The sequence below is a fragment of the Anthonomus grandis genome, chromosome 20 (genome assembly GCF_022605725.1).
Source record: "Anthonomus grandis grandis chromosome 20, icAntGran1.3, whole genome shotgun sequence".
Taxonomy (NCBI): domain Eukaryota; kingdom Metazoa; phylum Arthropoda; class Insecta; order Coleoptera; family Curculionidae; genus Anthonomus; species Anthonomus grandis.
Genome location: NC_065565.1, coordinates 7332501 through 7359647, shown reverse-complemented (window position 1 = coordinate 7359647; position 27147 = coordinate 7332501). Strand labels below are relative to the sequence as shown.

At 38.6% G+C, this 27147-nt stretch overlaps 1 protein-coding gene across 50 annotated transcripts in view; it reads right to left on the bottom strand.

Annotated features, from left to right (window-relative positions):
• LOC126747803 (LIM domain-binding protein 2) overlaps window positions 1-25271 on the bottom strand; it is a 38433-nt gene extending 13162 nt beyond the window's left edge. For 43 of the 50 annotated variants that reach the window (XM_050456656.1, XM_050456681.1, XM_050456675.1 and 40 more), the window contains exons 1-9: window positions 25011-25271; window positions 23823-24161; window positions 21808-22111; window positions 4932-5034; window positions 4589-4691; window positions 4355-4527; window positions 4062-4271; window positions 1462-1593; window positions 970-1107 (exon numbers count right to left, since the gene is read on the bottom strand). In XM_050456656.1, coding sequence (XP_050312613.1) covers window positions 970-1107; window positions 1462-1593; window positions 4062-4271; window positions 4355-4527; window positions 4589-4691; window positions 4932-5034; window positions 21808-22111; window positions 23823-24161; window positions 25011-25077 — 1569 coding nt within the window. In that variant the 5' untranslated portion in view covers window positions 25078-25271. Of the gene's footprint in view, window positions 1-969; window positions 1108-1460; window positions 1594-4061; window positions 4272-4354; window positions 4528-4588; window positions 4692-4931; window positions 5035-21807; window positions 22112-23822; window positions 24162-25010 lie in introns of all 50 variants that reach the window. The other 7 variants (XM_050456702.1, XM_050456706.1, XM_050456705.1 and 4 more) reach the window with 7 other exon arrangements.
• Between the last annotated feature and the right edge of the window lie 1876 nt (window positions 25272-27147).

The following is a 27147-nucleotide window of genomic DNA, read 5'->3' as shown; positions in this document are numbered from 1 at the left end:
TTTTTTTAATGTACCGAAAAACAGTTGAATAACTCCAAAAGGGCTGTAGATACGAGGAAACTTGTAAGGACCTTTTTGATAAGGAAACTCATTGGCTTTCATATGAAACTAAAATCAATAAAATCCTTACGGTAGTTTCAAAGATATTGGGATTTTTGTGAAGCCTTTGACTGTATCAAGATTTTTTTTTATGCACCGAAAAACAGTTGAATAACTCCAAAAGGGCTGTAGATGCGAGGAAACTTGTAAGGACCTTTTTGGTAAAGAAACTCTATGGCTTTCATATGAAACCAAAATCAATAAAATCCGTACAGAACTTTCTTAATAACTACAAGAAAATTTGAGTTAATCTGTCTTGATTTAAATCGTCTATAAATTTTTTAATTGGATAAAATTTTAAGGTTATAAGTAAATTGGTCAATAATTTTTTGCAAATATCGAGTTTTTCATTAACAACACCCTTAGCCCCCCACCCACCCCACACACTTTACCAGTAAGAAATTCTTCTGCAAAAACAGCAAAAAAAAAAACTACCCCAACCAAAACAGCCCTGGCTCCCTCAATTTTTAACCCAGCCCGACGTTTCTACCCTCAAATCCATCCTCAGGAAACCCATTTGATTACTGTAAAAAAATGATTAAAAAATTCCCAGCGGTTCCCAAGTTATACCCAAAAACGTCCACTCATGGTCATTGTCGTTCTCCCTCTAACTTAACGCCCTCCCAATGACCTTCTATTGCACTTTAACACGTAAAGTATGTCAAATAAATCATATCAAAACCCTGAGGAACCCCAACTCCTAGAACGAAACCCGTTAACGAAGAGAATTAAGGAGTGTTCAGTGATTTCCTTAAGGCTTTCGACCAAGTAAATCACGGACCACTGCGATTCGGTCTGTCCAGGGGGAGGGGGGGTCTCGGGGTTGTTTTTTAACATAAATTTACTGAAAAAAACAAAAGACGAACTCACCTGCGACGCCAACGAGAAATTCGGTCCGGGCGATCGTTTCTTGTTGGGGGCGGGGGCGGCATTGTTGGCCGCCCCCCCCGAGTTCGACCCTTTCCGTTTCCGCCTTTTGCTGGGCTGCCGTTGCGACTCTGTACGACCAAAGCATCGAAATAATTCAATTAGTACTTAATTAACACGTTAATCAGTCAATATGTACGTCAAGTAGTGTCAGTTTTGACAGGATTTTGTACGTTTTTGCACCCTAAAAATCGCGACGCGGTCACAGGCCTCGGTGAACTCCTTAAAGTCGCACCAGAAGTCCTCAAACCCTGTTGCAACCCGATCGAACGGTTCAAGTTCACTTGAAGGTCGCCCACGGGGAACTTTCACCATTCGGTCAGGAAGAATTCGTTATGAGGCCGAAAAATGCCGAACTTTCCCGATTAAAATGGCGCGACTACTTAGCGGGTGCAAAAACGCGTCAATCCTATAGTGCAAATTAAAAGTGGTACCTCTCGTACCAGGCGGGGCGATGATCCGTTGCCACTTTTGGAACAGGGTGGTTTTCAGGCAATCGCGGGGGCTGAGGGCGTACGCCTTGTTCCGCGACATCAGCTCCTGCATCGGCTCTAATATCACACATAGCTAAAGGGGTTAATTGTTTTTTTTAATTAATATAATACACGCGATAATGTGAGAAACGTTGGACCTTATGACCATGGAGATTTTTGCCCATAACTCGGAAACCGCTGGGAATATTTTCATGATTTTTTTACAGTAATTTAACGGGATTCCTGAGGATGGTTTAGAGGGTAAAAACGTCGTTCTAGACCAAAAATTCCGGAAGTTATGGCACTTTTAGTTCAGGCATATTTTTTTTGCAAATTTTCATCATCTTCAATAAGTGAGTTTTTATTACAGGAGCGCCTGGACTAAACCAAGTACGTTAGTCAATATCATGTGATTTTTGGTTCATTGGTCCCTGAAAGATGCCTCTAACTATATTTAAAAAATCGTTGAAATCCTTGCAACAGGAGCCGAGATATTGGAGGTTTTATTACAGGAGCGCCCGGACTAAACACGACTTCTATGACATTTTTGGCTGTAACTTTGGAACCACTGGGAATATTTTCATGATTTTTTCACGGAAATTTAACGAGATCTCTGAGGATGGATTTGATGGTAAAAACGTCGTTCTGGACCAAAAATTCCGGAAGTTATGGCACTTTTGGTTGGGGCATGTTTTTTTGCAAATTTTCATAGTGAATGTCCACTTTACTTGACGATATTTTGATAAATAATTGGAATTGACTTAAAAGAGCGTTTGCACAAGAAAGTGTGTTCATTTTCCAATAATTCGATACCAAAACGCTTTTTATAACTCAAAAACTTTTTGAGTTAGAGGCAATTTTGTCCAACAAGGTCCAAAAGCTGCCAAATTTGAGTAATTGCAACATCAAGATTTTAGACACCAGTGGACATATTTGGGTGTAACTTGGGAACCACTGGGAATATTTTCATGATTTTTTCACAGAAATTTAACGAGATCCCTGAGGATGGATTTGATGGTAAAAACGTCGTTCTGAACCAAAAATTCCGGAAGTTATGGCACTTTTGGTTGAGGCATGTTTTTTTGCAAATCTTCATACTAAATGTCCAATTTTCTTGACGATATTTTGATAAATAATTGGAATTGACTTAAAAGAGTTTTTGCACAAGAAAGTGTGTTCATTTTCCAATAATTCGATACCAAAACGCTTTTTATAACTCAAAAACTTTTTGAGTTAGAGGCAATTTTGTCCAACAAGGTCCAAAAGCTGCCAAATTTGAGTAATTGCAACATCAAGATTTTAGACACCAGTGGACATATTTGGGTGTAACTTGGGAACCACTGGGAATATTTTCGTGATTTTTCCACAGTAATTTAACGGGATTCCTGAGGATGGTTTAGAGGGTAAAAACGTCGTTCTAGACCGAAAATTCCGGAAGTTATGGCACTATTGGTTGGAGCATGTTTTTTTGCAAATTTTCGTACTAAATGTCCACTTTTCTTGACGATATTTTGATAAATAATTGGAATTGACGTAAAAGAGTTTTTGCACAAGAAAGTGTGCTCATTTTCCAACAATTCGATACTAAAACGCTTTTTATACCTCAAAAAGTTTTTGAGTTAGAGGCAATTTTGTCCAACAAGGTCCAAGAGCTGCCAAATTTGAGTAATTGCAACATCAAGATTTTAGACACCAGTGGACATATTTGGGTGTAACTTTGGAACCACTGGGTCTATTTTCATAATTTTTTCACACTAGTATAATCCAGTTCCTGAGGATGGATTTGAGGGTAAAAACATCGTTCTGGACCAAAAATTCCGGAAGCTATGGCACTTTTAGTTCAGGCATATTTTTTTGCAAACTTTCATCATCTTCAATAAGTGAGGGTTTTTAATACAGGAGCGCCTGGACTAAACCAAGTACGTTAGTCAATATCATGTGATTTTTGGTTCATTGGTCCCTGGAAGGTGCCTCTAACTATATTTAAAAAATCGTTGAAATTCTTGCAACAGGAGCCGAGATATGGGAGGTTTTATTACAGGGGCGCCCGGACTAAACAGGGCTTCTATGACATTTTTGGGTATAACTTTGGAACCACTGGGACTATTTTCATAATTTTTTCACAGTAATATAATGCAATGTCTGAGGATGGATTTGAGGGTAAAAACGTCGTTCTAGGTTAAAAATTGAGGTGACAAATCCGAGTAAATCAACTGCCTGTAATAAACACACCATTTCACACCAAATCCAGGTCTACAAAGAAATTATTAACCCATTCTGAGGTTTCCGATTATTAATCCATTACCATTAACCCAATCTGGCCATAGATCCATTAGAAAGAGAAAAAAAAAAGGAAAATAAAGAAAAAAATTTGAAGAAACCTAACGAGGAAAAAAGGAGAAACAAGACGCACAATTAATGATAAAAAATTGCAAACAATGACGTAATAAAACCGCGAAAAACGCCCGTTAAAGGAACGCTTTAGCTAGTACTCGCTTCCCAAACGAACCCACAAACCAGTCATAAGGTCCAATATAAAGTGAGCCTGATGAGAGGACTTACCCTTAAATAATTAAGTGTAGAATTCGTAATTCCCTGCCTGGTGATGTTTTTACTCAACTGATCCAGCATGCCGGGATCCTGTTGCGCGTGCATCCCCACCACCGTGCGCGGGATCAATTCCCGATGGGTCCTCACCGCGAAATGCCACGACTTTATCCTCATCAGGTCGTCGAAGGTGAACTCTAAGATTAGTCGGCCTTCGGTACACACCTACGAACGATTACTGTAGACTCTCTTTGTCTTTTTTTAAGGGAGTGGGGAGAGGAAATCGCTCTACAGTCTACAGTACCCACCTTAGTAAACAACGGTTTACCGTGGTGCGTGACCATAGTGCACTGATCACAGTCCAGCGTAATACTAGTGTTGTGGAAGGACTCTTTCGGGTGCTTCATGTTATAATACAGTTCGGTCACCCCGCCCTCGAATATGCTCCTGAAGTATCGCGGTATCAGGGTCCTGCCGATGGCTGAAAATTTTTAATGTGAGGTTATGTGGGCTTGAGGAGGGAGGAGGTGGTGAGGGCTTACTGTATCGCTTGGGGCCGTCCTCTAGACAAAAGGCCAAAGTCAGGGAGGCGTCGTCCTCGAAGAACTCGGTCGCGAACGCGTCCCACCACAGGTTGTCGCTGTCCTGTAACACGCGCGTTTGATGTTTATTCGTTCGAGTGTACGGAGGACTTTGGACGAAGGGAATTGGGAGGGAGGAAGGGGGGAACATTGAAGATAACGAGGGAGAGACTTTGGGAGCCTGAGAGTCTTTTTTTTTGTCTCGGATTGTCCTCGCGTAAATCCAAGGAACACGAAGGGGGACCAAGAAAACTCGATCGTTAATTTTCCATAAACAATTACAAATAAATAGTAAGTAACTTACACTCCTTACCTCCGTCCTTTGTTGCAGTCGCTTGTTCAGCTCGTATATTCGGTAGTCGGGTTGACCGAAGTAGGGCGTGTGCCTCCTTGGAACCGGTAGGGATCTGCAACAAGTTTTAACCCTTTAACGTGAGTCCAAAGACTGTGTCAAGGGTCAATCTCTACATTCCCGTAATTGACCAGAGGTTCGATTTCATTAATAAGGTTACCGTCAGGGTGGTCTTAAGTGTTCTACAGTAAATAGTGGTAAAATAATAACACTCGATCAAAAGACCGTCACGAAATGTGGACTGAGGAGCAGATTTCATGGATAGAAAAGACAAGACGATATATATCCTACACTGAAGAGTTTGCGCCTTTTTTGAACTCGTGTGAATCCCGCCTAACGTTGGAGCCACCGAATATCGACCGTCAAGAACTTTATTAACGTTTTGCTCTGAAAATATTCAGTTTTTCACATTTTTTATAGACACACTTTTTGTTCTGAATTAAAAACCCTTTCCATTAATCCAACTTTCATGAAAATCGGTGGGAAATTGGGGGAATATTCCCGTTTTTCTCCTTAGGAGTCTTACAAAAGTTTAAAGGGTCTTATTCACATTTAAAACCACGTTTACACGCAACCGTTAATGCGCATTAAGATAAAACGCACATGCCGGACCGTTTTAGCGTTCCTAATGCGCGTCTAAATGCGCCTTAAGGGTCCGTCTATACGGCAGAACATCCGAATGCGCATTAATTTTCAGTACTGCCAACTAACAAAAAATTGAAAACAAAGAATCAATAAATTATTTAGTTTGGCAATAAAAAACAGCCGGTTAACGTCAACGTGCCAAAGCGCATTCGCATTAACGTCAGGTGTGAACTTATACTAATTGTTTACAACTGTCATAAGTGACGCAACCTGTAATTATGACGTGTGACGTAACCTGACATTTATGTGTCATTCTATACGCGTCTGTTAAGGCATAAACACAGTTTTAATGAGCTAATTAACGTCAACGTTAAAACCGTTGCGTAAACACGTGCCAATGCGCATTCGCATTAACGTCACGTGTAAACTAATAGTAATTGTTTACAACTGTCAGAAGTGACGTAATCTCTAATTATGACGTTTGACATAACCTTACATTTAAATGTCATTCTATACGCGTCTGTTAAGGCATAAACACAGTTCTAACGTGCTGGTTAACGTCAACGTTAAAACAACTTCTTAAAACCGTTGCGTAAATACGTGCCAAAGCGCTTTTCGCATTAACGTCACGTATAAACTTATACTAATTATTTACAACTTTCGGAAGTGACGTAACCTCTAATTATGACATTTGACATAACCTAACATTTATGTGTCATTCTAGACGCGTCGGTTAAGGCATAAACGCAGTTTTAATGAGCTAATTAACGTCAACGTTAAAACCGTTGCGTAAACACGTGCCAATGCGCATTCAAGCGCATTTTAAACTAATAGTAATTGTTTACAACTTTCGGAAGTGACGTAACCTCTAATTATGACATTTGACATAACCTAACATTTATGTGTCGTTCTAGACGCGTCGGTTAAGGCATAAACGCAGTTTTAACGAGCTTAATTAACGTCAACGTTAAAACCGTTGCGTAAACACGTGCCAATGCGCATTCGCATTAACGTCACGTGTAAACTAATAGTAATTATTTACAACTGTCAGAAGTGACGTAATCTCTAATTATGACGTGTGACATAACCTAACTTTTATATGTCATTCTATACGCGTCTGTTAAGGCATAAACGCAGTTTTAACGAGCTAATTAACGTCAACGTTAAAACCGTTGCGTAAACACGTGCCAATGCGCATTCGCATTAACGTCACGTGTAAACTTATATTAATTGTTTAGAACTGTCGGAAGTGACGTAACCTCTAATTATGACGTGTGACGTAACCTGACATTTATATGTCATTCTATACGCGTCTGTTGGGGCATAAAGGCAGTTTCAACGAGCTAATTAACGTCAACGTTAAAACCGTTGCGTAAACACGTGCCAAAGCGCTTTTGCTCTAATGCGCGTCTAAATGCGCATTCGGAAGTTCTGCCGTATACACGGAAACTTAATACGCATTTAGACGCGCATTAGAGCAAAAACGCTTTTTCGTGTGTTTACGCAACGGGAGAACCTCCGAATGCGCATTTCATACATTTCACTTAATTATTCAACGAGCTAATTAACGTCAACGTTACACCCGTTGCGTAAACAGGTGCTAAAGCGTTTTTACCCTAATGCGCATTCGCATTAACGTCACGTGTGAACTTACAGTAATTGTTTACCTCTGTCAGAAGTGACGCAACCTCTAATTATGACGTTTGACATAACCTTATATTTATGTGTCATTCTAGACGCGTCTGTTAAGGCATAAACGCAGTTTCAACGAGCTTAATTAACGTCAACGTTAAAACCGTTACGTAAACACGTGCCCAAGCGTTTTTGCTCAAATGCGCGTTTGGAAGTTCTGCCGTATACACGGAACCTTAATGCGCATTTAGACGCGCATTAGAGCAAAAGCGCTTTTTCGTGTGTTTACGCAACGGAAGAACTTCCGAATGCGCATTTCATGCATTTTCACTTAATTTATCAATAAATTATTTACGTTGCGTAAACGCACGACAAAAGCGCTTTTGCACTAATGCGCGTCTAAATGCGCATTAAGGTTCCGTCTATACGTTAACTTCTCCCGTATAGACGGAACCTTAATGCGCATTTAGACGCGCATTAGAACAAAAGCGCTTTGTCGTATGTTTACGCAACGGGAGAACTTCCGAATGCGCATTTCATACATTTTCACTTAATTTATTAATAAATTATTTACGTTGGCAATAAAAAACAGCCGGTTAACGTCAGCGTTAAAACATTTTCTTAAAACCGTTGCGTAAACACACGACAAAGCGCTTTTGCTCTAATGCGCATTCACATTAAACGTGTAAATTTATATTAATTGTTTACAACTGTCAGAAGTGACGTAACCTCTAACTATGACGTGTGACGTAACCTGACATTTATGTGTCATTCTATACGCGTCTGTTAAGGCATAAACCCAGTTTTAATGAGCTAATTAAGGTCAACGCTAAAACATGTTCTAAAAACCGTTGCGTAAACGCACGACAAAGCGCTTTTCCTCTAATGCGCATTCGCATTACGTCACGTGTGAACTGATATTAATCGTTTAATTAACTGTCGTTAAAATCGTTATTTAACTGTCAGAAGTGACGTAACCTCTAATTATGACGTGTGACGTAACCTGACATTTATGTGTCATTCTATTACGCGTCTGTTAAGGCATAAACACACGTTAACGCACAATACTCTCCGGATAACGTAATTGAACTCGTGTACTAATCAAACGTAAATCTAGACACACGAGCGAACCTTGACTTTGGCGACAGTTTCAACTTAACAAATCGTCGACAACTCCCTCGAGACCCCGCCGCGAACTTCCGATAATGAGACGTACGTACAAAGAAACGAAAACTTAAACGTGACGTGAACATACATTTATTTAATTAATCACAGCCCTCCCTAGGCTTGCCAGTAAGTTATATTAATTTTAATGCACCGCAGGCCCTAGTTAGTTGGCCCGACCTGTATACTTCACGCACACATCAAAACATACCCTTAACTAATTTATGTACATGTACCTGTAATAAGGGTTTCCGAAAGGTGAACAGTAGAACGGGTCGGCGTGTACGTGGGGCGGTACCATCGAGGGGGGCGGCGGTCCCCCCACCACCGGAATGCGCGGCTGATGATGGTGGTGGGGATGGGGAGGACCCGCCGGGCTCGGTGTCCCCACCAACGGCGGCGCCCCGTTACAAATCGTGACTTTCACTCGCTACCACTTCTCTAATGATAAGTTGTCACTGTCACTTGAATTTTTATGACGAATATACCACACGCACAATTATATGTATAGTAGAACTAGGATTTTTCTTATTAAATAGTCACGTCATAGCCGCGTGTGGATGCGGCCTTAGCTCGTAACGATGAGTTTGACGTAAGTCAAAAGTTGACTTTGACGTATGACGTTGTCATTCTAGTTAGGTTAGGTTATGTTTTGGTACATACCGGGGATTTTTTAGAGGTTATGGGGCCCCCCCCTATATACAGAGAAAGGAAGTCGTTGGGAATTTGATTATGTGGTGACATAGTAAGGCCCCCAGGCATACGGGGCCCAATTTAAGTGACAATCTGCACCTTTAAATTGGCACAATCAATGGGGATTAAGTTGCCCTATATTAATTTGAGGGTGAAACTTATGACTGTGGACTAAGAGGATCATTGGGTCAAAATTGGGTAATATTGAGAGTGAAATGGAACCTTATTCGATAGAGTTCAATCCTTGACAGAGAAAGGTGAAGTGATTATTACCCAGCGAGTTAGTAATTAGTGAGGTGACCCATGGTTCCATCTGTGCATAACAGCATTAATTATGAGGTTCCACAAAGGTTAGTACTTTAATTTAGACAGTATTATCACTAAGAACAAGCAACAGTACTTTAGGAAGAATTAAAAAATGCACACAGGGTTACATTTAACATCAGTACAATTACTCGAGGGGCCCAGTTACATAACCTCCAGTTAATTGGGGAACAATTGATACACATAAGCTTGTGGGGCACTTTTTATTTGACACACTGACATTAACTTATATTTTGATGCTATTGGCTTCAAGGTTTGTTCGTAAGAAAAATTTGCAAAAAAATATGCCTCGACCAAAAGTGCCCTGGCTTTTGAAATTTTTAGTGTAGAAGGACGTTTTTGCCCTCAAATCCATCCTCAGGCTCTATATTATGTTACTGTGAAAAAATTATGAAAATATTCCCAGAGGTTCCCAAGTTATACCCAAAAATGTCCACTCAGGCATAAAAATCTTGATGTTGCAAATTTGGCGACTCTTGGACCTTGATGGATAAAATTGCCTCTAACTCAAAGAGTTTTTGAGGTACAAAGAACGTTTTGGTATGGAATTGTTCGGAAAGAAACACACTTTCTTAAACAAAAGCCCTTTTAACTGAAATCTAATTACTTTTCAAATTATTCCTAAGAGAAGTGAGAAGTTACTTTGAAAATTTGCAAAAAAACATGCCTCAACCAAAATTGCTCTAACTTTCTAAATTTTTGGTCTAGAACGACGTTTTTACCCTCAAATCCATCCTCAGGAATCTCACTCCTTACTGTGAAAAAATTATAAAAATATTCCCAGTGGTTCCCAAGTTATACCCAAAAATGTCCAGTGATACCTAAAAATCTTGATGTCGCAATATGAGTATGAAAAGCTCAAATTTGGTCGGTCTTGGACCCTGATGGACAAAATTGCCTCTAACTCAGAGAGTTTTTGAGGTACAAAAACCGTTTTGGTATGGAATTGTTGGGAAAGAAATACACTTTCTTATTCAAAACCCCTTTTAATCCATTTCCAATTATTTCTCAAAATATTAACCAAAAAAGTGAGAATTTACTAAGGAAATTGACAAAAAAACATGCCTCAACAAAAAGTGCCATAACTTTTCAAATATTTTGTCTAGATCGACGTTTTTACCCTCAAATCCATCCTCAGGAATCTCGTTACACTACCGTGAAAAAATCATGAAAATATCTTCAGCGGTTCCCAAGTTAGACCCAAAAATAAGCGAGAGGCACTCAACTTACAAACGCAATTATTCAACCTATAGTAGCAGCCCTTTTGCAGACGACACCAACTACCACACAAACACACACACACATTCATTCCTCCAATAATTCTTCCTCACTCAAACACCTTGAGGGGGACATTGAGCATTGATCAAGTGAACTGGATCAAGTCTACTAGGACCCAAGTTTTACATATATATAGAGACAAAAAAGAGATAGAGAGGTTTCTCTGTTATGGGGGGTGGGTGGGGGGACACTTGTACACTTGACCCACTTGTACAACAACAGAAACGTCGTGCGTGTTTAGGTTAAAAAAAACGACACATTAAACGTGAACCGGCCGGCACGTTATCGTCCAAATAAGACGACGTTCACGTAGCGGCGTCGCGACGGTGCCGGCGTCAAACGCGGACTAAATCGTAAATCGAAAACGGGACTTCGGGTTCGTTCTCCCTCCCCCCTCCTCCCACACCCCGTTCAAATAGGGAACGCACTACGCCCCCGGGGAAGGAAACCTCATTCCCCTGCATCATCGAGGAAATCATGAAAGTGAGTCCAGTTGATCAGTTCCGGTCAATCAGAGAACAAAACCAGAGGTGCATCAAAAAAACGAGTCCAGTTGATTAATTCCCATCAATCAATCAGGCAAAAGTGTGCATCCAAAGCCTCCTGGATCGTCACAGATCACAACGAAAATGCATAAATCGTCCAAATAAAACGCTCACTAGAGAAAACACACTTGACAAGTGTTTGTGCCTATTTAAGTGCGAATAATCAATTGTATGTCGAACATGTTGACCGATTTACATATGTCCTAATTAAGGTAAATACACCGATACAGATCCCCTATTGTGGGTCGAATTCGGCTGACATTGAATTTAAATTAACGAGTAAAGAAGAAGAAGAAGAAAAAACCCCCCGGAGGCGATAGACGACGGATAACGAAGCGTGAAGAAGCTCGTTCTAGACCGGTTCTTTCTCTCTGTCTTCTTCTTAACGTACCGGTAGTACCCGGGATGCGTTTTAAAACAATAAAAATATATTTATGTAGTACCAGACCGGTTTGTTCTGCAGTAAATTGTACTCTGATCCTTGGACTATATATATATATAAGTTTTCTCCCTTATTTGTGCGTTATCCTTATCGCTCGAATGTTTGTAGACAGAAATGAGGTTATCGGATAAACCACGAATGATGAATGGGCCCCCCTCGTTTAGGAAAATGAATAATACGACCAGGAACGCATCGATCGACGAGTTATTTACAGAGGGAAGTTCTTAAGTCTTTTTACTTGAAGTTTCCTCCTTGTTTACAAGGAAACTCGGTTAGAAAGAGCTGGTGAACCTGGGCAGTTAGGTGCTCTAATGTTTCCTCCACAACATCCACCAAAAAACCCTCAAAATTTCTTATTAGAACCTAAAATCGAGCTCATGGAAGCATATGCGTCCCTCCAACCCACTTCTGATACTTTGACATCCGTTTACTAGGAAATTAAATTAGATAAAGATGGTGAACCTGGGTAGTTAGGTGCTCTAATGTTTCCTGTACAACATCCACCAAAGAACCTCCAAAATTTCTTATTAGAACCTGAAATCGAGCTCATGGAAGCATATGGTTCCCTCCCTCCAACCCACTTCTGATACTTTGACATCCGTTTACAAGGAAATTAAATTAGATAAAGCTTTGGAACCTGGGTAGTTAGGTGCTCTAATGTTTCCTGTACAACATCCACCAAAGAACCTTCAAAATTTCTTATTAGAACCTGAAATCGAGCTCATTGAAGCTTATGGTTCCTTCCCACCAACCCACTTCTGATACTTTGACATCCGTTTACTAGGAAATTAAATTAGTTAAAGATGGTGAACCTGGGCAGTTAGGTGCTCTAATGTTTCCTGTACAACATCCACCAAAGAACCTCCAAAATTTTTTATTAGAACCTGAAATCGAGCGCATGGAAGCAAATGGTTCCCTCCCACCAACCCACTTCTGATACTTTGACATCCGTTTACAAGGAAATTAAATTAGATAAAGCTTTGGAACCTGGGCAGTTAGGTGCTCTAATGTTTCCTGTACAACATCCACCAAAGAACCTTCAAAATTTCTTATTAGAACCTGAAATCGAGCTCATTGAAGCTTATGGTTCCTTCCCACCAACCCACTTCTGATACTTTGACATCCGTTTACTAGGAAATTAAATTAGTTAAAGATGGTGAACCTGGGCAGTTAGGTGCTCTAATGTTTCCTGTACAACATCCACCAAAGAACCCTCAAAATTTCTTATTAGAACCTGAAATCGAGCTCATGGAAGCATATGGTTCCCTCCCACCAACCCACTTCTGATACTTTGACATCCGTTTACTAGGAAATTAAATTAGATAAAGATGGTGAACCTGGGCAGTTAGGTGCTCTAATGTTTCCTGTACAACATCCACCAAAGAACCCTCAAAATTTCTTATTAGAACCTGAAATCGAGCTCATGGAAGCATATGGTTCCCTCCCACCAACCCACTTCTGATACTTTGACATCTGTTTACAAGGAAATTAAATTAGATAAAGCTTTGGAACCTGGGTAGTTAGGTGCTCTAATGTTTCCTGCACAACATCCTTCAAAGAACCCTCAAAATTTCTTATTAGAACCTGAAATCGAGCTCATGGAAGCATATGGTTCCCTCCCACCAACCCACTTCTGATACTTTGACATCCGTTTACTAGGAAATTAAATTAGATAAAGATGGTGAACCTGGGCAGTTAGGTGCTCTAATGTTTCCTGCACAACATCCTTCAAAGAACCCTCAAAATTTCTTATTAGAACCTGAAATCGAGCTTATTGAAGCATATGGTTCCCTCCCACCAACCCACTTCTGATACTTTGACATCCGCTTACTAGGAAATTAAATTAGATAGAGATGGTGAACCTGGGCAGTTAGGTGCTCTAATGTTTCCTGCACTTTGACGACCCCTCGGCACCGTTGCCACATCACTATAAAATTCTTGAAAACCCTTTAGGACTTACTCAATTTAATTCGGAATAACACGACGTTGGAATTGTGTGGTTCGCACCCATAGGTGGCGAGATATCGAGTTGCATTTGTTTAGTACTCGGGAGTATACGTGTGGCGCCACCTACGCGTGCGTCCTGAACGGTATTAATTTACGTCGTGGCGCCACCTAACGGTCGCGCAATAAAACAGTAAAAGGTAACCGTATATAGCGACCGAAGACATCGGAAGTGAATGTTTAATCCGCTTAAGGTGGCGTCCAATTAGACTGCGTCGAATTGAATTGAAAATCGTTTAACGGAATTAATCGCTTCATTAAAAGCGTTTTATGGGGCCCCCACGGGTCGCTTTTATTTGTTTGTTTTTTGTTCACTCTTGACCCAGGTTAACAGGCGACTGGTGCTTAATAGGATTTCATATCTTGAAAACTGGTGGAAGGACTTTATTGATTTTGGTGTCATATGAAAGCCAATGAGTTTCTTTATCAAAAAGGTCCTTAGAAGTTTCCTCCTTACTACAGCCATTTTGGAGTTATTGAACGTTTTATTAATAGGAAAAAATTCACTCTTAATCTACTAACTCAACTGCCTGGAAGAACCAAATTCCTTGACTTACTGGTAAAAGAGTATACGAAAGTGGTGTCATCTGCGCACAATTTAAACAGCCTCCTGGATAATATTATATGAGGTACCTACTGTATCAAAAGCTTTTCTTAAGTCACCAATGATATCCAACCAAACTATGGAAATTGAGTTGAAAATTGGCACCTCAGGGTCATAAAGGACAAATGGTAAAAAAAGTGAAGGATGCAGCTATTTATTGTGAAAGAGAGAGGGAAATATAGATGTATACAGTAGCAAGAGATGACCTGATACCCTTGTACCCTATTAGAGAAAATAACGAAGTCATCTACATAAATGCCTTCAATTGCACCAATAGGTCCCAGAAGCCTGGAATAAGTCAACAAATTTTGCACCACTTACCTTAGTACACCTAACCCCACTTATTGCAAACCCTATAGATTAAAATGACACATGTCAAATCGATTTTCACTTAAATTAACGCATATAGCGAAATATACAAACGGGTCTAACCTCACTTTCGTTTATACTATAAGTAGTGACACACGCCCCCCCCCTAGCGGTCGCCCCGGCAACTTCCAACGTCGCGGCCTCCTTGATTTCATAAAGTGACGAAATGTAAACAACATAGATGGCGCGCTACTGGGAGGCATTTTGGCGCCAAAACGTAAATATTTAAATACTGAGCTTTGAGGGGTGGGAGGGGGTGAGATTGTCGTGTAGCTGAATAAGCACGCTGAGCCAGCAACAGCGGCGTTAGCTAGGGTTTTCGGTGCTCTATATATATATGTTTAGTGTATGTATGTATGTATATACACCGCTGATGGTGAAGATGCGACGTTGCAACGTCCGTCCCTCTATACTATAAGCGTCGCGTCGCGAGGTCTTGTAATAACTTACTAACACGGTAATGGGGATGCGACATTGCCGACTTAAGGGTGCAATAATAGTAACCTACTTCTGTTTAGCCTATGGTTGTGTCGTCCGCAAACAGTGGTAGAGCAATATTTTTCAAAAAAAAAGACTTTTTTCAGTAATTTATCCTTTTGGAATGAACAAATGAATTTTTAAAAAAAATTTTTTTTTCACCCCAAATTTTTCAAAAATCTTCCATAACTCTTTTATTTTTCGATTTACGGGTAAAAGTTATTCTTTATGATTTGTTCTATTTTTGACTAAGAATCTAATGCTAAAAGAAAATTTTCCAAATTCCCAAAAGTTTTCGAGAAAATCAGGAAAAACTGTTTAGGGGTTTTTCCCAATTTTCCGGAAAACTGTTGGAGGTAAAAATTATTTTTATGTTGCATCTGATGCACATCGACATTCCAAACAACTTTTGTTTTAACAATTTTTGTCTCCGGCCAATAGTTTTCCCGAAAAAAAATAAAAACCGAAATTATGGACATTTTCCTATGGGTACCCCTTTGGATTTTTTGCGGATGATTTTTTTGGGAAAATCGGGTGTAACTTTTTTTCTGTAAATTTTTCAAAAAAGTTTTATTAGACTTTTTTGGAGTGTTTTAAATGATTTATTGATTTGCCAAAAAAAATTTCAAATTTTTAAAAAAAATTTTTTTTTCAATTTTTCACCCAAAAATTGTCCAATTTTTCAAAAATCCTTCATAACTTCTTTATTTTTCGATTTACAGCTAAAAGTTATTCTTTATGATTTGTTCTATTTTTGATCAAGAATCCAATGCTAAAAGAAAATTTTCAATATACCCAATAGTTTTCGAGAAAATGAGGAAAAACTGTTTAGGGGTTTTTCCCAATTTTCCGGAAAACGGTTGGAGGTAAAAATTATTTTTATGTTGCATCTGATGCACACTGACATTCCAAACAACTTTTGTTTTAACAATTTTTTTCTCCGGCCAATAGTTTTCCAGAAAAAAAATAAAAACCGAAATTATGGACATTTTCCTATGGGTACCCCTTTGGATTTTTTGCGGATGATTTTTTTGGGAAAATCGGGTGTAACTTTTTTTCTGTAAATTTTTCAAAAAAGTTTTATAAGACTTTTTTGAAGTGGTTTGGATGATTTATCGATTTGCCAAAAAAAATTTCAATTTTTTCAAAAAAATTTTTTTCCCAATTTTTCACCCAAAAATTGTCTAATTTTTCAAAAATCCTTCATAACTTCTTTATTTTTCGATTTACGGCTAAAAGTTATTCTTAATGATTTGTTCTATTTTTGATCAAGAATGCAATGCTAAAAGAAAATTTTCCAAATTCCCAATAGTTTTCGAGAAAATGAGGAAAAACTGTTTAGGGGTTTTTGCCAATTTTCCGGAAAACTGTTGGAGGTAAAAATTATTTTTCTGTTGCATCTGATGCACATTGACATTCCAAACAACTTTTGTTTTAACAATTTTTTTCTCCGAGCAATAGTTTTCCCGAAAAAAAATAAAAACCGAAATTATGGACATTTTCCTAGGGGTACCCCTTTGGATTTTTTGCGGATGATTTTTTTGGGAAAATCGGGTGTAACTTTTTTTCTGTAAATTTTTCAAAAAAGTTTTATTAGACTTTTTTGAAGTGTTTTAAATGATTTATCGATTTGCCAAAAAAAAATTCAATTTTTTCAAAAAAAAATTTTTTCCCAATTTTTCACCCAAAAATTGTCAAATTTTTCAAAAATCCTTCATAACTTCTTTATTTTTCGATTTACGGCTAAAAGTTATTCTTTATGATTTGTTCTATTTTTGACTAAGAATCTAATGCTAAAAGAAAATTTTCCAAATTCCCAATAGTTTTCGAGAAAATGAGGAAAAACTGTTAAAGGGTTTTTCCCAATTTTCCGGAAAACTGTTGGAGGTAAAAATGATTTTTCTGTTGCATCTGATGCACATTGACATTCCAAACAACTTTTGTTTCAACAATTTTTTTCTCCGAGCAACAGTTTTCCAGAAAAAAAATAAAAACCGAAATTCTGGACATTTTCCTTAGGGGTACCCCTTTGGATTTTTTGCGGATGATTTTTCTGGGAAAATCGGGTATAACTTTTTTTCTGTAAATTTTTCAAAAAAGTTTTACAAGACTTTTTTGAAGTGTTTTAAATGATTTATCGATTTGTCAAAAAAAATTTGAATTTTTCCAAAAAAAAATTTTTTCCCAATTTTTCACCCAAAAATTGTCTAATTTTTCAAAAATCCTTCATAACTTCTTTATTTTTCGATTTACGGGTAAAAGTTATTCTTTATGATTTGTTCTATTTTTGACTAAGAATCCAATGCTAAAAGAAAATTTTCCAAATTCCCAATAGTTTTCGAGAAAATGAGGAAAAACTGTTTCGGGGTTTTTCCCAATTTTCCGGAAAACTGTTGGAGGTAAAAATTATTTTTCTGTTGCATCTGATGCGCATTGAAATTCCAAACAACTTTTTTTTTAACAATTTTTCTCTCCGGCCAATAGTTTTCCAGAAAAAAAATAAAAACCGAAATTATGGACATTTTTCCAGGGGTACCCCTTTGGATTTTTTGAGGAAGACTTTTTCGGGTATAACTTTTTTTCTGTAAATTTTTCAAAAAAGTGTTATTAGACTTTTTTGAAGTGTTTTAAATGATTTATTGATTTGCCAAAAAAAATTTAAATTTTTCCAAAAAAAATTTTTTTCCCAATTTTTCACCCAAAAATTGTCTCATTTTTCAAAAATTCTTCATAACTTCTTTATTTTTCGATTTACGGCTAAAAGTTATTCTTTATGATTTGTTCTATTTTTGACTAAGAATCTAATGCTAAAAGAAAATTTTCCAAATTCCCAATAGTTTTCGAGAAAATGAGGAAAAACTGTTTCGGGGTTTTTCCCAATTTTCCGGAAAACTGTTGGAGGTAAAAATTATTTTTTTGTTTCATCTGATGCACATTGACATTCCAAACAACTTTTGTTTCAACAATTTTTTTCTCCGAGCAACAGTTTTCCAGAAAAAAAATTAAAATCGAAATTCTGGACATTTTCCTATGGGGATTTTTTGAGGGAGATTTTTCTGGGAAAATCGAGTATAACTTTTTTTCTGTAAATTTTTCAAAAAAGTTTTATAAGAGTTTTTTGAAGTGTTTTAGATGATTTATCGATTTGCCAAAAAAAATTTCAATTTTTTCAAAATTTTTTTTTTTTTAATTTTTCAGCCAAAAATTGTCTAATTTTTCAAAAATCCTTCATAACTTCTTTATTTTTCGATTTACGGGTAAAAGTTATTCTTTATAATTTGTTCTATTTTTGACTAAGAATCTAATGCTAAAAGAAAATTTTCCAAATTCCCAATAGTTTTCGAGAAAATGAGGAAAAACTGTTAAGGGGTTTTTCCCAATTTTCCGGAAAACTGTTGGAGGTAAAAATTATTTTTCTGTTGCATCTGATGCGCATTAAAATTCCAAACAACTTTTGTTTTAACAATTTTTTTCTCCGACCAATAGTTTTCCCGAAAAAAAATAAAAACCGAAATTATGGACATTTTTCCAGGGGTACCCCTTTTTTAGAAATACTCTTTTGGGTATAACTTTTTCCAGGTACATTTTTCAAAAAAATGTTATTAGACTTTTTTGAAGCATTTTAAATGATTTATCGATTTGCCAAAAAAAAAATTAAATTTTTCCAAAAAAATTTTTTTTTTTCAAAATTTTTCAAAAATCTTCCAAAACTCATTTTTCTCTCTTTCTCTCTAAACAATTCGGCAGCAGAGCGTGGTTTATACAATTAAAAGCAGAGTGTGCTTTATAGGGTCAAAGGCATGCGAGACGTCAGCAAACATTGCAACAAACCACCCCACCCAAAACACCAATGAGAGAGGCCCAAGGCAAGGCGGCTGTCAAGTTGTCTCTATTAGTCATCTCTCTCTAAAAGTTCCTTCTGCCTCTACTGAAAATTTAACAGAGAGAGAGAGACAGAACGGTCTACACTCTTTCCTGAAAGCAGAAAGAAAGAGAGAGAGAGAGAGAGCATCAACAGCCTGACCGGTTCAATTTCCGGGTGATCCACCCATAATACAGAGACATTGACCAGGGCAATCATGTCAATATAATCAACGGTCCCGGGGGGAAATGTGCGCGCGCATCATATATAGGGACTTCCCGGAGGCCTTTGACGATGTAAACCGTGACTTAAATTATTGAAAGTGAACGTTGAAGGTCATTAAACGAGGAAAATCTGAAGAAATCAAATAAATTTGACAACGTGGCGGGGAGAGGGTCCCGAGAGAGCGCTTTAACCGTTCGAATACGGTTAAGTACCCGCGATATGCACACAAGAGACCTCTCTCTCTCTCTCTCTCTCTCTCTCACTACTACAGACAAAGGGACAGTAGCGTGCAGGAGTGAGTGAGATAAGAAACAGATCTATGAAAACGTCTCTGTGATTACAGGGTTTACACCCTGTTCTTTTTGGAGGTTATGTGAAGGATCAGTTGAGACTAACGAGGGCTTAATGGAAGGAAAACTGATTGGTCCTTCGAAGTGGTTTCGAGAAAACGACGTTCGAGTTTTGGAGTGGCCGGCACAATCTCCCGATTTGAATCCCGTTGAGAAATCGTGGCTAGAATTGGAGCATTCGAAGCAAAAAAAAAACTATCCTAACCAAACCGGCCCTGGGTACCTCAATTTTTAACCTAGAAGGGTGTTTTTACCCTCAAATTCATCCTCAGGAATCATACTCTATTAGGGTGAAAGAATTATGAAAATATCTTGAGTAGTTTAGAAGTTATGACTGAAATTGTGCGGTAATCGAAAAACTCCAACTTTGGTAGCCCCCCAACCAAAACGGCCCTAGCTACCTCAATTTTTAAGATAGAGTGACGTTTTTACCCTTAAATCCATCCTCAGGAATCCCGTTATCATTGCGTGAAAAAATTACAAGGATACCTTAAGTAGTTTCAAAGTTACGACCAAATTTCTGGATCGTTTTAACCCTTATTCCAGGCATTTGAGGCCTTCGGGACCTTTATGCAGAAAATTGCCTCTAACTCAAAGAGTTTTTGAGTTACACGAATTGTTTGTATATGAAATTGTTTGGTAAGAAATGGACTTTGTTGAACTGCAACCCGTTTTGGAATATTTCCATTATTTCCTAAGATATATGCAAAGAAAGTTAGAATTTGTTAAGAAAAATGGCGAAAAAAACCGCCCCAACCAAAACGGTCCTAGCTGCCTCAATTTTTGAGCTAGAGCGACGTTTTTACCCTTAAATCCATCCTCAGGAATCCCGTTATCATTGTGTGAAAAAATTATAAGAATTATTATGACCAAAAATGTCGTTTAGTGCATAAAAATCAATCTCCAAAAAAACAACCCCTAACCAAAACAGCCCTAGCTACCTCAATTTTTAAGCTAGAACGACGTTTTTACCCTCAAATCCATCCTCAGGAATACCATTATCATGATGTAAAAAAATTATAAGAATATCTTAAGTAGTTTCCAAGTTATGACCAAAAATGTCGGCTAATGCATAAATATGTTGTCGTCGCAATATTGTTCTAAAAATTTCAAATTTGACCGCTCTTGGACCTTCGAGGACAAAATCGTCTCTAACTCAAAAAGTTTTTGAGGTACAAGGATCGTTCGTATATGAAATTGTTTGGTAAGAAATGGACTTTGTTGAGCTGCAACCCGTTTTAAAATATTCCCATTATTTCCTAAGATATTTGCAAGGAAAGTTAGAATTTGTTAAGAAAAATGGCAAAAAAAAACACCCTAACCAAAACGGCCCTAGCTACCTCAATTTTTGAGCTAGAACGACGTTTCTACCCTCAAATCCATCCTCAGGAACCCCGCCATCAAGCTGTAAAAAAATTATAAGAATATCTCAAACAATTTCCAAGTTACGACCAAAAACGTACTTGTACATCCTCCCCGGTAGTAACGCCGTTGAATCGTAAAGCAGCTTCCGATCCGTACGCGAGGGCCTCTTTAAAGGGCCCCGACGCGGGGCTCCCAGTGTAGACGGCAGGGGGATGGTTACGACCCGAGCGACGGGGCGCCGATGGCGACACACGAACGAGAGAGAGAGAGAGAGAGAGACGGAGACACAAACAGCGCGAAGGCACCGTTGCCGATGCGGTTTTTCTTTTTTTTTTTTCCGTATATTTTCATTTATTCCCGAGCATAGGGCGAGATTAATCTAGTAGGCTTATAGAGTGACACTATACAGGTCGGACAACTCGTCGGGAGGTCGCACCTTAGAACGGAAGTTGCCAATAGTGTATACGTCATTATGTATGACAAAATCAAGGAGGCTTAGGAGGAGCAATTATGATTACATAACCTAAATTTAGACACTATATAAGACAAAGATGCCAATGGGTGTATATGTTACAACGTAAATCAAGGAGGCTAAGGAACACTAGTGATCACATAACCTAACTTTAATATTATATAATTAAGACAAAGATGCAATGATTACTTACCTTTGTTTAACTATGTATATGTTTAACAAAATCAAGTTGGCTAAGGAACAATTATCACATAACCTAACTTTCATAGCGTTGTATACGTCACAACGCTATGACACTTTTAACAAAAAAAAATCAAGGAGGCTAAGGAACACTAATGACGTTAACATAACCTAACTTTATTGACCAAACACTTAAAACACTACAAGTAAGACAAAGATGCAAAATAAACAAAAAAAAAAAAAAAAGAGACACTTACCCTTGTTCGACGGGTATGGGTCCGCCCATGGCGCGTCCCATCATCCCGTGTCCGGGTTCCATGGGGCCTCCGGACATCGGGTGACCGGGTCCGGGGCCGAAGGGGGAGCCGGGCGGCATCCCGAAGGTGCCCGGACCCGGTCCGAAGTTGTGAAAGTGGGGGTTGCCGCCCGGACCGACGAAGGGCGGGCCCGAGGAGCCGGGACGCCCGAAGGGCGGGGGGCCGCCGGAGGGGGAGCCGAAAGGGCCGCCGGGACCGGGGCCGTTGTAGGGGGGCCCGCCGCTGTTCGGGGGCGGCGGGAAACCTGTCCGGAATTAAGGGTTCGTTGTGGTTATTCGGGATTTCGTTAAAGCCTTTGATAGTATCGAGGTTTTTCAAGAAAACAGTTGAATAACTCCGAAAGGGCTGTAGATGCGAGGAAACTTGTAAGGACCTTTTTGGTAAAGAAACTCATTGGCTTTCATATGAAACTAAAATCAATAAAATCCTTACAGTAGTTTCAAAGATATTGGGATTTTTGTGAAGCCCTTGACTGCATCAAGATTTTTTTGAATGTACCAAAAAACAGTTGAATAACTCCAAAAGGGCTGTAGATGCAAGGAAACTTTAAGGACCTTTTTGGTAAAGAAACTCATTGGCTTTCATATGAAACCAAAATCAATAAAATCCTTACAGTAGTTTCAAAGATATTGGGATTTTTGTGAAGCCTTTGACTGCATCAAGATTTTTTTTAATGTACTGAAAAACACTTGAATAACTCCAAAAGGGCTGTAGATACAAGGAAACTTGTAGGGACCTTTTTGATAAGGAAACTCATTGGCTTTCATATGAAACTAAAATCAATAAAATCCTTACAGTAGTTTCAAAGATATGGGGATTTTTGTGAAGCCTTTGACTGCATCAAGATTTTTTTAATGTACCAAAAAACCGTTGAATAACTCCAAAAGGGCTGTAGATATAAGAAAACTTGTAAGGACCTTTTTGATAAAAAAACTCGTTGGCTTTCATATGAAACTAAAATCAATAAAATCCTTACAGTAGTTTCAAAGATATTGGGATTTTTGTAAAGCCTTTGACTCCATCAAGATTTTTTTGAATGTACCGAAAAACAGTTGAATAACTCCAAAAGGGCTGTAGATGCAAGGAAACTTGTAAGGACCTTTTTGATAAAGAAACTCATTGGCTTTCATATGAAACTAAAATCAATAAAATCCTTACAGTAGTTTCAAAGATATTGGGATTTTTGTGAAGCCTTTGATTGAATCAAGATTTTTTTTAATGTACCAAAAAACAGTTGAATAACTCCAAAAGGGCTGTAGATGCAAGGAAACTTGTAAGGACCTTTTTGATAAAGAAACTCATTGGCTTTCATATGAAACCAAAATCAATAAAATCCTTACAGTAGTTTCAAAGATATTGGGATTTTTGTGAAGCCTTTGACTGTATCAAGATTTTTTTTCATGTACCGAAAAACAGTTGAATAACTCCAAAAGGGCTATAGATACAAGGAAACTTGTAAGGACCTTTTTGGTAAAGAAACTCATTGGCTTTCATATGAAACTAAAATCAATAAAATCCTTACAGTAGTTTCAAAGATATTGGGATTTTTGTGAAGCCTTTGATTGAATCAAGATTTTTTTTAATGTACCAAAAAACAGTTGAATAACTCCAAAAGGGCTGTAGATGCAAGGAAACTTGTAAGGACCTTTTTGATAAAGAAACTCATTGGCTTTCATATGAAACCAAAATCAATAAAATCCTTACAGTAGTTTCAAAGATATTGGGATTTTTGTGAAGCCTTTGACTGCATCAAGGTTTTTTTTAATGTACTGACAAACACTTGAATAACTCCAAAATGGCTGTAGATACAAGGAAACTTGTAAGGACCTTTTTGATAAAGAAACTCCTTGACTTTCATATGAAACCAAAACCAACAAAATCCTCCAAACCGTTAACAAAATATCAAGATTCCTGTAAAGCCTTCGACAACATCAAAAAAAAAAAATCAAACTTACCACCGGCATTCTGAGGTTGTCCCGGCGGTCCGGGAGTGGAGCTGCCCGAGGGGGCGGGCGAGGCGGTGTACTGGGGCGTGGAGGCGCCCGGGGGCGGGCCGCCGCCCCCCTGATACGGGGGCGCGCTCGCCGCCGCCGGACTACCGGCCCCGGCCGGCGGGCCCGCCTGAAACGGCTGCGGGGGCCCCTGGAAACCGGACGGCGGGCCCGAGCCGAAGGCGCCCGCGCCCCCCGCGAACCCCTGGGGCTCCGGACCGGGCGGCGGCCCCTTCCAGGGCACGGCGGGGTCCTCCAGGGTGACGGGCAGCGTGCTGGCGACGGTCACGCGACGGCTAGGGCCTTAAATTAACACCAGGAGACGCTCTTTATTATTATAATTGCATAGATCTGGGATGTTCTTATAAATCTATAAGGTCTAACCGAACAAGGTACCGAAGATCTAACCGTTAAGCAACTTTTAAATAATAATAGTCCAAGACCCCTTTAGCGTCCAAAAGACAGGTTATGTCTGTGTCTCGGGTAATAGTCTTGGACACCTTAAAGGTTTATAGAAATGTCAATGTTCCGCAGGATATATTGAAACAAGAGAGTGATCTATTAACCGAGACCAGCTAAGATATTATATTCTAAGATACTATATTATTATATTCGTCTATAATAAATGATTTAACCTTCAAATTGAGTAAGGGACCGAGGCCTACATATCTCGATTAAACAGGTGAAGTTCATTCCTACCCTACTCCTAGTCGAAGCCATTTTTGCCTTGTAAGAGCACACAAACAGTCCACTTAACTTTAGAGGGAATTCAAGTAATTCAACTGTATTGTGAAACTATTTAAATTTATTAGGTTTTTGGGGCTCTTCTGCTAGTACCTACATGTGTAAACTGTACAGGGAAATATCGCTTTTTGTTCACCGAACCTAACCTCAAAAATCATGTTTGTATAACATGTATAATAAAATAATTAACCTTACTGAAATAGAAAGTTAGGTTAAGGTTATTCGAGGCAACTTAAAATACACCTTATTCCTGCACTAGTAAGAATAATGACACTAATCGAGACACATGCATGCAAGGGAATAGTGAAGTGGCTTTAGTGCAGTTTCTTGGTGTTTTATATGTAAAGGGGGGTCTAATGTTAACTAGTAAGGGGGCCAAACAGTAAAGGAAGGTCTAGTTTTAAGTACCGATAACATGTAAATCTGAATTTTTACATCTAGTTTTTCTGGATCCTGCCGGTCGGCCCCGTCTCATCCCTAGCCACACACCGAGGGTTCAAACCCGTCTGGAGGCATTTTATTCCGATTTTAATGATGAAAATCTCTTTTCACTTTACACCTCTCTGAGGGGGGAGGGGGCGAGGGCCCAACAACAAACAACAAAAACTCACTTCTCTTGAATTAAATCGCACGTATAGCTTAACAGACGCGAGGAACCGCACGGAATAATTAAATAAATATATAATTAAATAAAATAACGTTATTCAACGTAAAAATAAACCGCGGCGGAGCGTGTTTACATGCCGCACCGCCATTGTCAATTGTCAAAGTTGTTTTGTGCTGTCACTGGGGGAGCCCGACACACACGCGCGCGCGGTTGCCACACTTTTTTAACAAGAAATCCGGATATTTTACTCATATTTATAAGATTTAGGTCAGTAACGAAGCTTACTTTTGCATATATAGGGTAAGTCTAGGCAGTGTACCCAATAAAAGGTGGATTCTAACCTCAAAATTTATTACTAGTGACATAACCTATAATTAGTTGACGTCTGTCAAAGTGTCATGTCAAAAACATAACCTAATTTTGAAAAAAATTGCAGAGGCTAGAGTTTACTATCAATAAATATTAAATAATTACAAGAGACTCATTTGAATTAAAACCCTTACTGGAAGAAAAACATAAGTTGATGGGGGCTACAGATATTGATCAACCTCTAAATTGGACTGTTAACATAACCATTAGTGAGGTTAGGATGAGTGCTATGATCAAAAAGTGAACAAGACAGTTTGGACCTTAAATGAGACCCAAGTGAATCAAATTACTACTTCTATTAGGCACCAGTTCAATGAAATAACATCTAAGGGTGGGAATGTAGTCCAAAAAGGGGCCTTTTCAAGCCTAAGGTGTGCACAAGTGAGGCAATACTGCAGTGATTTGTGTGTTATTTTTACATCTATGTATCCTATTTTTAAGCTGCAAATAAATAAATAACCTTTTCCATTAAATTCTTTGCATTTTATTTAGTGCTATAAGTGTATAAATGTAAATTATCAATGAGTCAATAGGAGGTGAGTACTGAATCAACCGCTGATCACTTGAGATAGTGTGGTGTGTGTATTTATGTGATTATTCATTATAGAAGAGTCAATTTATTGCACTTTAAAGGTTCTAAACAAAGAAATTTATTGAGGGACAAGAATAAGATAAATAGAGACCCGAGTAAGGCCTTCGATTGTGTCTGTTTCGGAAACTTAAGAATTCCTGGTATTTTAAGCCTCTGAAGGCATTTTTTATTCCTTATGGATTTCCCTTGATACTTTGAACCATTCCCCCGATTAATTCCAGGGCTTAGAAGTAATTTCTTAATTTATTCCAGGCATTTAGAGCAATCTCGCTTCCTGGTATTTAAATATAAATAATGCAGTAACTATAGGAGCTACAGGAAAATTCTATGACAGTTTTTTATAGCTACTTGAACTGACTATCAAGAGGTTTCTATTTCATTACTCTATCTTTATCCGGGACAAAGTTATCGGGATAAATGTGGAGGAAGTCAGTTTCTCGGCAAATATTTCGATTCGATTTTAATGAATGACTTATGAGGGTGGACTTGAGTGCTCGATTGAGGCCCTACTCCCAACATTATATTAATTAAAAATCACTATAGATCAGTATTATTCTTGTCGATCAAGAAAATGTGATGAATCTGGCAAACATGCAAGAGAGCCTAGGCAAGCAATGAGACATAAATAGGCAAAAATCCCTGTTAAAAACATTAATTTAGGCCTAATTGCTACCAAAAGGGAGGTTGTTAGAATGTAATAAAAAGGGGGGGGGCCCACCTTCGTCGGCTGTGCCGTTGGCCTTTTCGAGTAAAGGAGCAATGGCTATTGTCGAACCGCTTTCAAGTAGTTTTCTTCTTGGGTCTCAGGAAACGACGCTCCGCTAAGAAATGTCCGTTCGTATAATGCGTGAAGGCCTCCATTATTATATTTACGTTTATTCCTTCATCGAGGCTGCGTGGGGCCTCAGTTCTTGTACCTACGCACGCTGATAGATATCCGACAAATGACACATAATTTCCCTCGTTAGTTTCCGAAC